Below are 12,646 nucleotides of genomic sequence, written 5' to 3'. Positions count from 1 at the left end.
CACTATATACTCTGAATCAATGTATATCAAAATTGCAATTACAGAAGTGTGGTTATTAATCATATACCGTATGTCATTTTCAGCATATTGTTTACCTAGATGAGGAATAGCCCATTTCTGTAAGTCTTCTGTTCCCAGGTAAGCACTCAAGGGGCAGATCAATGCAAACACGTCTGCTGACCACTGCAGCCAACCACCCAAATCCCACCAGCCCCAGCCTGGCTCCACACAGCCCATTCCTTTACAGCAATTTAGATAGCAAGCCTGTGCATATAGAAAAACTACATCAAGAGACAGAGAAAGATTACGAAGTGGTGTTGCTACCTCAGGCCAACATAGAAGACAAACCGTTAGCATGCAGCAGCCTCAGCAGCTACCACTGTAGGTACAAACGGGAAGCATGGCTTTAACAGAGCATCTGAACTCTCTGTGAATATTCACTCCACCATGTAACTCATTATGGCTCATCTCTTTAACCAAAGCAGCCAAACACAGAAAAAAACAGATGCTTTAACACAGGAGATGATTGTGGTAATATTGTAATAATTACATATAACTGTGTAGAATTATTCTAATAACATTTTACATTTAAAAACATTATTATGCAGCTGGAACCCTGTTACGCTACGTACCTAAATTATTTTCTTATCACATCTCTACCCTCTGGTACTCACCTACATGGTAGGTCAAAACATCAGCTCTGTCTAGAACGAAGGAGTATGTTCAGATCACTGACCTGTGGATTGTGCTCTGCTCTGCAGGAATTAACTTTGGAATGGAATTAAATTTGGGCTTCTCTCTATATTGCGAAGCTGACTTTGGTTTTAGTTCATTGACAGAAAAACCCACCATTGATAAGCCTGGATGACACTCAGTAACTCTCGGTCCCTAAACGAGGCCCTCATCAACCTGATTTTCCCCCTCATCTCTTAAGTTCCCATTCAGATAATGACTTAAGCACTTATCTAACTTCAATAACATTAGATGTTCATTACTGACTTTAAAAGGACTATTCATATGCATGAAGTACATGGCTAGATCAAGTCTTCAGAGCAACACTGTGCACTGGAAGAGAGAACTCCAGGGACTGAAACGGAGTCAGGTCAGCTCAATCAAATGTTCAAAATCATTCAAAACAGGCAATCTCAAAGGAAGGCTGGAACTGTTGGGGAAAAATGATCTGTCGCTGCGTGGGCCTCAGACACAACCAGCTGATTTAGGGAAGGAAGTCCTTTCCCACCCTGTGACAGTGAAGATGAAGATGAAGGTGAAAAGTGAAAGGACACAGGGTGCTGAATTTCTGTTCTTCACTCAGTTTATACAAGACTTAGGACAACAGGCAACTGATCTCTTCATCATCAATGAATCACATAGCAGAGGTGTACAAAGCAATTTCTTTCCAAAGTAGATCTTGAATCTACCTTTTCTTTTCTAGAATCAACTGTTGGTTTTAGCTCAGTCCAAGGAAAAGCCAAGGCAAATATGACTCTCATACCTTTCCACAAGCGTATAGTACTTCCAAAGCAGCTAACTCGTAGAAGTTTAGGCTATACCATTATATCTCTAACAGAGGGAGGAAAAACCACCACAAACACTTGAGTAGTAATATAAACAGCTTCAACAAGAGAAAAAACGTTACCACCAAACGAAAAAGGATAGATCAGTCCAGTTTAATGCAGCCAAATTATCTGTGTAAAAATATATACAGGACATGCTGCTGTGCTGCTGCCTGCGCTGAACAGCAGCTTGTGTTTACATTTCCATTCCCTGCTTACAGGCTGTCCTGCGTAGGCTGCGCCCAGGAAGATAGGCTGCTCCGGAGACTGCTGCACACATGCACCACGAGCCCAAGTGCGTGGGCCCAACATCCAGCGGAGGCAAAAATTAAGAACCAGCTGTTTACTTGATAACACCAGTTCAGCAGTGGTTGAAGGGACTGGGATTTTTAAGGAAGAATACATGCTTAGGACTGAAAAAAAGACAGAAATCAATTCTACTCTATAAATGCTCCATAAAGATCTTTGTATGAGCACTCACCAGAGCTTTTTTTACATGTGCATCTCTTTGCGTGACACAGTTGTCACTGAGTCTGCAAATCACATCAAAATTATGCTGCGGTTTGAGCTTAGCTTAAATGAAAAATGTATTAAAACGTTAAAGACCATGTGCTATGGATATGGAATTCTGTTTCAGCTGAAGCATCAGCTAAGCCTGAATCCAAATTTAGAGTCTCATAACTATAAACAGACGTGTACCTAAACTGTATCTAAACTTGGTGTTTGGAGTGACAAATGAAATTCAAGGGCTTTAGTGGAAACAGCACCAATGCACCTGGTTCTGTCACCTCATTTGGCATGTCGATACAACAGTCCTTGTGAAACAATCCCACAGCATAGACAAATTCTCAACCAAGAAACGTGGACAGCTGTCCTTCAGGGACAGGCCCTGAATTTAAGCAGTGGTTCACTAAGAGTTCAGAATATCTGAGGTCCTGTACCCCTACACCTCTTTCCAGGCTGGCTTCCCAGTCAGCCCCCCTATCCTGAAAAGCTGAGGACAAAAAATGAACTAATGATTCCAGCAGATAAGTCCTTCATATTAGGCTGAATTTTGTTTGAACCTGTATTCAAAAGACACACATCACGGTCATTCCTTTGAACTTCATTTCTTCTTCAGAAACAGTTCAAAGCATTTTGAGAACATGGAAGCCAAAATCAAACTTGAAAAATGCCACAGACCCGCTTTAAAATACTCCATTTTTCTCCTGAGATGCCTACTGTTGCTTTCATAGCTTGTCAAGCAACCCCCCTTCAGATTTAGCACAGTATCTGCACTTCTCATTCATCACAAGTCTCAGAACTGAAGCACTCCAGCTGCTCCAGGGCTATACCCTTAAATGCGATCTTGCTGCTATGTTATACTCTTCTGTTGTTATGACCTTGGCTATTTTTGACAAAGAGATAAAGATGAAATAGGTTCATGCTCTTAATGACCATTTGTACCAAACACCCTTTCCAAAGAAAGCTGTTATCCATATGTGTACGATACTGATCACCCTGTGCCACACAGCAATATGATAACCTCTCTCCCCCAGGTGACATAGCATGAAGAAGGATGGTTCGGCATTACTATGCCAACATCCATTTAATTACACTTTGGACAAATACTGCATTTTCTGCTAAAACTAATAGCAAAGCAAACGTTTTGAAAACCACTTCAGTTTTTCCTTACAGCCTCTGTGTTTGTTTACTTCAAAATTTCTCAAATACAATTTTGGAAGGTTCTTGCTTTCAATTCAGGGCTCTTGCTCTGAACTTTTCTTTTTCTACCTGTTGCAGAATAAGGTGTAGAATTACAGTTCTGTGAATCCCCTTCTAACCGGAAAGATACTTGTGATCTTCCCCACAGTGAAGAATGCTCTTTAGAGCAAAAATGGTCTTCAGTAATGTTGCCTGATGAGTTTTAGCATTCTGATAGAGAGACAACCTTATTCTCTGTGAGCCTGATAGATTCAATGAGACTCTTCCCTTAGATTTCACTAAGGTCTTTGTAGCTGTTTCTTCAAAACTGACTCAGCAACATCCTTAAACACCTGCTTAATTTAAAGTAGATGAAAAGTCCTGCTCATGTGGCAACTTAAGGATATGTTTAAGTGCTTTGCTGGATTGGGGCCTAATGGCTTGCAAATACAGATGGTTATTATCAAGACCCAGAAAAGGCCAGGTAACCACCAACAGTCAATTATATTCCTACCAGAACTTCAAGCCAGTATATCATACTGTTTGAAGTTAATTGCTTTGAAATAATTGGACAGGTGAGCAGGTAAGTTCACGCGGAGCATTTGCCATTTTCCTTTGTATTAAAAAAAGAACAACAAAACACTGCAGATTGCATGGACATAATGGGCATGATTAAAAAAAAAGTTGAAAGGGAAGGGAAAAGGTATGTGTTTCTTTAAAGACTTTTCCTTTAATTTTTTAGTATCATTAAAACCTTGAAAAACATTTCATTCAAGAGCTTCTTTAGTTAATACCTCATTACTTCTCTTTTTATTGTTATGGTAATCAAGCCTTAATATATTGCAGCTTTATAGCATGAAATCAAGGCTAGGCCTGTGGGCATCGACAGATGCACAACAGCATGCAGTAAAACACAGGTATAGAGGCATGCAGAGCTGAATATGGCACAGGGTTTTTTTTATAATTGTTTAGCAATTCATCTGAACTGATTTTAACCTTGACAACAGATGAACTCTAACATGTAGCATGATCACTCACTGGGAAGCTGCACAAAATGGCAAGTTTTGTGATCGCTGTCTTAAAGGCTGAGTTTTATGAAAGCACGAAACAAAGTTTGAGAAAAATGTTTAAATTGTTTGTATGGCTACAGGTTGTAGCTATAGCTATTCAAAACGTTTAACTGAATATATTCTGGCCAAGGGAGAATGGCAACACTAAGAAACTGGATTTAACACCAAAAACTTTCCTCTCTGTAAGAAATGTATGTTCAGTGTCAGAGTTCATACCCTCTCCTGGCATAAGCAGTCTTTGAAGCACACCAAAACAAACAAAAAACAACAAAAAACATTTGGATCTCACTTCTGCTTTTGCAGTGACATTTGAACCTTGTATTGGATCTCTGGTTATATTTGAATTTCATCCATCAAACCAAATGAAAATTATATATAACTTTTAGAAAGTTATAATAGCTGGTCTGCAGAGTATTGAAATACCTCCTCAAGAAGAGTGAGAGTGCCCAGATCTTTCCCAAGCAAACAGCAGATGACCCCCAGTGTCAAGTAGGCTCCACTTCTTAATGTTGTTTTCAGGAGAGATCTTTCAGAAAACAATTACCTCTCCCTTGAGGTTTTTGAAATTTAAAGGGAGCGTTTTGGCAAGCAATCCCTTTCCCAATAGAACAGTTCCAAATAGCCAACAATAAAAGTAATACGCCTATGACTTTATAAAATCACTTAGACTGGAGTCCATATAGCAAAGTTCATCAGCCTCACAGGGAGTTGGTATGTTGCATATAGCCAACAGCTTCGGCTTATCTGGAGCACAGCCTCACAGGAACAGCCATTCAGAAACATCTAACGAATCATACTTATTTGTCACTGCAAACGTGTCCTTCATAATAGCTACCCAATATTCATGAAGTAAAAAGAAAGTAGGCACAGGTAATACAATAGTCCAGTAAAAGCGAATACTGTTTTCCACATTATTAATGGATAACGGTAAGGCGTGACTCAAGGCATGAATCATCATTGTATCTGAAAATCCTGGTGAACCTCAGTTAGGCAAAGATCCTCAGCTTCTCTCTTGGAAACCCTTGGAATAACAGTTGTACTGTATTCAGCTGATAACTGTTCTATACCTTTTAATTCAAACAAAGTTTCCTAACAATAAAGAGGCCAGTCATCCAAACTTTTAGTATCAAGCATAAAGGTGAGTTACTCTCTCAGCTGCAGTAAAAACTAACTCAGAGGCCATTCACACTTATAAGCATTACGCTTGACAGTGGTAAGTGCTTGTCAGATCAGACCTTAGGACAAGAATGCATGTTGCCCAGCATATAACAAATGGAATGCAAGACAATGGGCACTATAGTCCAGTGCACACACTAATTATATTAATAAAATGAAAGCTTAAATTTTGAGGCTAATCCTGGGCTATCATTTATAAAAGTTAACAGGGCATATTTAATTTAGGAATTGGCTAACGCTTCTCTTTCCACCGCTGAAACCTCATAAATGAAATATACTGGATTGCTGCCCAGTGCGGAAATAAAAGTTATGAATAATGTTTCTATCTCAATCATTGTCAGTGCTTTAATATTCCTAATTACTTTAAAAAACTAAATATTCAATATAGGAAAACCCTGCTTTTTCTTTTTATCTTCACTTGCAAGATTAGTGCAGTTTAGTAAGAGTCACTGGGTACTTTTAGTTCACGAGGCCCATCTGTGCTTTGACATCTTATCCTTTCCTCTTCATGATTACAAAGAATGGAATACTTGTTACTCTCTGTGTGGATGCATGTACAAATGCGTATGTGTGTATGCCCATGTTATCACAAGGTTTTTATTATTTTCTTATTTTTGAACTTCTCCAAGTACACATGCACTGTATAAATACTCACTGGCTGTTAGGTTGAACATATCTATTGCCAAAAATAACCAAAGGATAAAATGATTATCTGAGATTCTAGACTGTTTTACAACTGAAAGTACTATTTTTCCTGAAAAAAAATGTTCTAGATTGCTGTTCAGCATGTTGTGCTGCTCAGTGTTTTCCCTTGTCTACACATGAGGTAATCCCAAAAGTTTGCCTCCAACTCCAAAGAATGGCCTTTCTTTCCGTCCTCCTTCCTACCCCAATTGCCTTTTCTGCTCTAAGTTGGGAGATACCAGCAAAGCTGCAGACAGAACATGAGTAACCACAGCAAAGTCTGTCCCATTGATTTTAGCCTCTGTGTTCACCCTAGTCAAATTTAACTCCTACTCTCTTCTGATGTTGCCCTTTATAGATCCTTTTTCTGTTATCTTTCTGCCTGATAATAATGCCTTGTTTTTAAGATCCCAATCAATGTGGGAGAAAGGGAGGAACTAAAAGCAAAATAAAACAGTCGCTCAGTAAATTATTCACAGGATCTTTCTATATGCGGCTTTATTTACTCACCTGATGCCCAAATAGACTTCATTTAACAAGCTTATTTATCTTATGTCAATAATGGACTGGGCCTCTATTCCATAACCTTTTTGATATTTATACCGCAAAGAACACTTGCTGTTTCACTCTAGCATGAACTAATCACATCAACTTATCTTTACCAATTAAGAGACTTCGACATATACAGCTTCTCTAGCTGAAGGAACTGAAAGCTTCAAGTGTGAATTTATTTCCTAGTAAAAGGTGCAGAACTCCCACCTCTACTATTTTCCCAGCTTCTGCAGTATCGGTAATTCAGGATGCAGGTTTCAAGTCACAAGGAAGAACTGAGCTCTATGAAGAGTCAATGGTAAAACTCTCACTGGCTTCAAGAGGACAAGTATTCTGTCTAGAAAGTGTACTTTCCAAGTACTCCAAGTACTCCACACAACACTTAATGAAGAATGTGATATAGTAAAGATCAAGAAAAGATGACATAGTAAAGAAAAGAGAAAAATTTAATAATGGAGCTATAATATCTACATTGGTATTCCAGTAACAGGACAGAAAGAATTAAGAGCATCCTTCACTGCATTTAACATTTCTTTATAAGAACAAGCAAAAGAGGGAAAGTCATTATTGTAGCATAGGGTAATATCACAATTGAATAACTGCAAAATAACGAACGGACAAGTCTGATTTTCCATTTCAAGCATCCAGGTTCTAAGGACACTGCTTTGTTTCAGAACTTTTTTTAATAGCAGCATATAACTTTACTTCATTTTTGTAATCTTTACTCACCACTGGAGCAATCAGTACCTCCCCATCCTGGTTCACAATGACAAGTGTCAGGAGAAACGCATCTTCCATGCACACACTCCTCTGTGCAGAGTGCTGTTAAGAAGAAACAATACACAGCATTGTAAATATATTAAGCAGTTGGTAAACATACGCTAAACTATGCTTTACAGAGCAATATTTTGTTTAAAATATTAAACACAGAAAACAAACAAAAAATAATTACTTGCAAGATTTAATTAATACTAAGTGACCAAAATAAAATATAGGTCTCTTTACAGCGATAAACTTATTTGTCAGTTCAGCTCTTTGTAATGAAAAACTTTAACACCAGAAATTACTTTGGTTAGCAGTTTTGCTTCATAATAAAATTTTTAACAAACTGACACTTGTGATTATTATAATTACAGAATACTAGCTTCTTCTATTGCATTCAAGTTGCTGCTATTCATAGAAGAAAATGGAGCTCCAAAGATCCAAAACAAATTTGGAAAAATTAGCTCAAGGAAAAGAAATAATTTTACTACATGATGCAGTTGCTATAAGTGCAGGCTTGTTTTTTCAGGGTCATCAAGTTTTCCATAACTGAAGTGTTCTATATCTTATTTGTCTACTGTTGGATTATTGAAAGTTTAATGTCCTCAAACTATGAAAAACTGGCTGGTTTTACCAACTCACTTTCCAGTTATCTAGAAATACACATGGGAGAATCTCCTTTTCTTTTTCCTGTGTAGGAATGGCTCATGGTTTTAAGACATTTTTTCTCCTGTGCTGCTGTGGTGTCTGACTTGCTTTCCAGTATATGCCCATCTCACACAAACAAACTTGGACGATACTGAATAGCTACTTAAGGACTGAACCTTACTGCTTACTACCTTATTTCCATTTTACCACTTAAGACATTGCCAAAAACTCAGCGTGGAAGTGATTCACACTAGATCATTAATTTGAAACGTATAATTTTCAGCTAGACTAACATGTATGAGTTCTTAATGAATATTATGTAGCAGCAATGAGATCACTATATTGAAAGGGCTCTGATGTTTTTATATCCTGCGTTTTTATATTACATGGGAGATGTGGGTATTGTGCTTACCTAACCAAGAACTGGCTGGAATTGAACTACAAAAGACTTCAACCCAAAATAAAGATTAATTCATTCCTGTCCAAAACAAGGCCAGCTGAGCTGATCTGGGATGTATCTTTGTGTTGCTAACCTGAAAACCAGGCTGAACTACCCGATTTATTTTATCATTCAGTGAACCTTCTTAAAGTTCCACTGGGCCTGTATATGAAACACTCATTTAGTTCCCAGGTACCCCATGGGCCACATGTTTTCCACTGATGTCTCGATAATTTAAACAATTCCTGCTGTATTTGACATCCTGTTCGGACTACCAGATTGGATCACATCCTGAATCTACACTCAGCCTGGCATCAAAGCCAACAGAAACATTTTGCTGTCTATGCCTATTCGGTCCTTGGAGACCAAACCCTATAACCTATTCACAATATATCTAAATCCAGCTTTAAATCACAGATGATCTTTATCCATCAAATCACATGTGACCAGCAATTAGAATGTTGCCTCGTTATAACAGCTGCAATATCTTTCTAGATTAGTCATTTCTTTTCGAGGTTCACTGCATGTCAAAACTGAAATTTATTCTTATTTCATATCTCATGTTTAGATAGTATTGCAGGGGGCATGAAATATTGATAGCTAATTCTCTAGTCACTAACTGTCCTAATCTTTTGTGCATTTATTTTACTTGAGTTTGCTTGAGTTAGGGTTTCTAAAGACAGTGAGGCATCCTAGTCCACAGATGTAAGATGAAATTCAAGACAACACATTAGAAAAACAAGATTTTTCCATTAAAAAAGACATGCCTTCACGTAGTCATTTAAAAATGGCTAGTTATCTATGATAAGGAGCAGTTCACACAGATAACAGCCACAGACTACTACATTGCTATTAAAAGTACAGTGTGCTAAAAGGTAAATAATATGTTGGGATACGGCTCCTTTGAAAACTGTGCTCCATGCAGCTTCTTCTAAGAATATGATTCATACTGATGTTGCTCTTAACACACTAGTTTTACTAGAGTTAAGAAAATTGAAACTGAGATTTTTCTGTTTCCTGTATGGGCATTTAAAATAATAAGTCATTCTTACATGTAAAATCTGCAACATTTTTATCCTTTTCATTTGGCCAGGCTCTCGGGCCAAGGGGTAATTTGAGAGCAAGAAGCCTGACAAGGAATATTACTGTTCTCTTCCAAATAACAAAACTCCTACCCATTACTGGTCTAAATTTAATGGATTTAGCCACACAAACATATCAAACCTCAACTAGGTTAAAATAAATATGAAATAATAATGACTAATTAAGATAATAAACTTTACTTAATTACTTGTCTATAGACAGAAATGCTGACTTTAATAGTGCTCCAGTCCCTTGCGAAGAGTGTTTTGTAAGACTTGGAACCAGGGCTCAAGATACTATTCCTCATTGTAAGGCAGTCAGTGGTACATGAAATACACTTTTTTTGCATTTTTGCTTTTTAGGCACTTTGAATTCCTTTGTAGTTGATGATTACAATGTTTAAAGAGCGATAAAAAGTCAAGAAATGTAAAGACAACCCATGAAGCAGTGGGTGTTCTCACCTCTGATTGATTCAAGCAGCTATGAGCTCACTAGAATATGGTCATTTAAAACTGTGAAATTACAGAGGACTAATCCCATACGTGGGGGTCTCAGAAATCCCCCTTTTTAAAAAAGTGAAGGTTTGATATAAGCCAGTTTATTTGAGGAGACAAATAATCAGACTCTTGCACTGCCTGATTCAAATCAGGCCTATAAAGTCTATATAAAGACCACATTTGGGTGCTACTCAGAAGTTTTACCATGGCAAATAAAATTTCAAATTTCCTATATAAAAGGGAAGTCTTGTCTTGCTCTAATCTTTAGAGTTTAAATTAATTTTTCATTCTATTAACATTCAACATAATAGGATACAATGGTCCCCAAGGCATTCTTCATAATATACTTTGTACAGTGGTTTGCAAATGATCTTACTAGTTAATGGAACTATAAAAATTACTCGCACATAAAGGTCAAGAAAAATAAAGATAAGTATATACTTTCTGGCACTGCCCTGTTCAACACACAGCTAAAGGCCCCTGGAGTAAAGAAAACCTGTACTAATGCAAGGAATATAATTCCTCCCCATATAAAAGACCAAGCAGTTCAACTTTTGGAATTTCAGACTTTTTATGTCTGCATTTTCCCTTGACCGATTCTCTTAAACAATCCAGTACCTCATTGATCAGTTTATTATTAGCATTCTTGGCATGAGTTTAAGATCAGTTTGTAGTTTGATTCAGCCTGGTAATAAAATGACCTACATCAAAGCCCTGCCAAAATGCCATCTTTGTAGCAATGTGTTTAGCATGAGTTATTTGACCATATTCAAGGTCACACAGCAACTGCTCCTTATCATGGAATGAAGTCAACAAAAGGCTTCTACAACAATTCATTTGATGCTTATCATTTACTTTATAATTATAAACAGTGTTTTGGTTTTTTTTTAACATATAAGGTCAATACGCAGGGAAATAGACATAAAGTTTATGCTCTTTCAAATCTGAAAGGTCTACACAGATTCCTCTAACACTAGCACTTATTTTTTAATCGTTGTCTTGAATTTGGACTCAAGTATATTAAATGTGTTGTCTGTGTCCCCCATCTACAAAAGTAGTACACTGCTGAGTGGATCCATCTCTTTTGCCTAGAGAATGCTTTCATCCCAGTTACTCCAAGTGAGTGGCACCACGGTGAGTTTCTCCCAGACAAGCAGCAGCCCCGGTCCAGAGCTCTTCTGTCTTCCCTGGTGCTGTGTTCCTCTGTGTGAACACAAACTGGAGGGTTTAACCCTGCTATATCATCCTGTTTTATACAGCCCATTATACACTGCTGATCACTCTTTACCAACACATTGACTTCCTGTACTCCCTTAAGTACCATTACTAACACCTGCCACAATTACCTTGTAGCCTCTTCTCAGGTGTGAAGGTGCATTTAGAGAAGACTTTTGTTCTAGTGGAAGGTGTATGGAGTGTTTTAGCTTGGGACAGTTTTGTCAGCTTGTCCAAAAATGTAACTTGTGTATGTATTGCACAAAAGGCAGAGTTAAAAAAAGAAAAAAAAAGGCTCGTGCTTGTGATGGAATGTGGTAACACCTGCAGTCATCCTTACAACCTGGAGGAATTCACAACCACTGACCCAACAAAGTCCCATCTCCCTTCCACTTGTAGGACTTTGTTATGGCAGACAAGCAAAATATCTTCAAAACAAAGATCAGTGTAACACCAAAGGCTAAGGGAACCCATGGTAGAAAGCAGAAAACAGGCTTCACGAAGTGCACTTGTAGCAGCTGGTGTTGCCAAAGAGACATGCTAGAGAACTCTGTATAAGCTCGAGTTTACTGAGCTCTGCGGGCTTTCTGCCCAGTGAGTGTAGTCCAGCCAGGAGGTGACGGAAAGCATAAATAACTGTTGCTACATTTTAATAATGGAAAACATTGCTAAATGAAGATACAGATGCTGCTACGTGAGAGCGCAGACACAGAGAGAAATTCGGGCGCTTTCCTAGAACTACACAGAATGAGCTGTTTTACTGGGTTTGCACATGTGGCAGATGGACATTGCTCCATGACTGCAAGTTCTTCAAAATATCTTTCTTTTCTCTGCCCTACCTCATACAGTTTCTGCCAGGTTTCCTTCCCTACAAACAGATCTCACCCAAACTCTGACCGTTTTCCTTTGTTTGCTGTGAATCAAAGGTAGAGCTGCATTTTTTCTATATGCTGCTTGTATTTAACTTCAGGTCATCCAGCCAGTTTGCCTCATGCTGGATAGTCGCTGGACTCCAGAAAGCAGAAATTTAATGGAAGAAGTGATGTTTTCCTTTGCTATTTAAGATGTGTCCCTGGAACAATTTGGGCCATTTTAGCACATTCTTCCAGTCCCTGGTGCCACTTTTAGGGGAAAGAATAATTTTGTCAGGTGAAATAGCAGTTATCTCATGGCCAGTGGTTTCAGATAATGCAGAGAGGTCAAAGAAGATGAAAAAGGATGCTTGCCCCTTATCCATTATGAATCTATTCACTCTGGGCCACTCTGGTGTTTTCATTTTAA

The 12,646-nt window shown here is 38.1% G+C and overlaps 1 protein-coding gene across 9 annotated transcripts in view; it reads right to left on the bottom strand.

Annotated features, from left to right (window-relative positions):
• Positions 1–12,646, bottom strand: part of MEGF11 (multiple EGF like domains 11) — a 283,963-nt gene that overhangs the window by 166,334 nt on the left and 104,983 nt on the right. For all 9 annotated transcript variants that reach the window (XM_048076269.2, XM_013193194.3, XM_013193195.3 and 6 more), the window contains one exon: positions 7,451–7,543. In XM_048076269.2, coding sequence (XP_047932226.1) covers positions 7,451–7,543 — 93 coding nt within the window. The remainder of the gene's footprint in view (positions 1–7,450; positions 7,544–12,646) is intronic.

The sequence above is a fragment of the Anser cygnoides genome, chromosome 11 (assembly GCF_040182565.1).
Source record: "Anser cygnoides isolate HZ-2024a breed goose chromosome 11, Taihu_goose_T2T_genome, whole genome shotgun sequence".
Lineage (NCBI taxonomy): Eukaryota > Metazoa > Chordata > Aves > Anseriformes > Anatidae > Anser > Anser cygnoides.
Note: the sequence above shows the minus strand (reverse complement) of the source record. Positions and strands in the feature narration are given on the sequence as shown.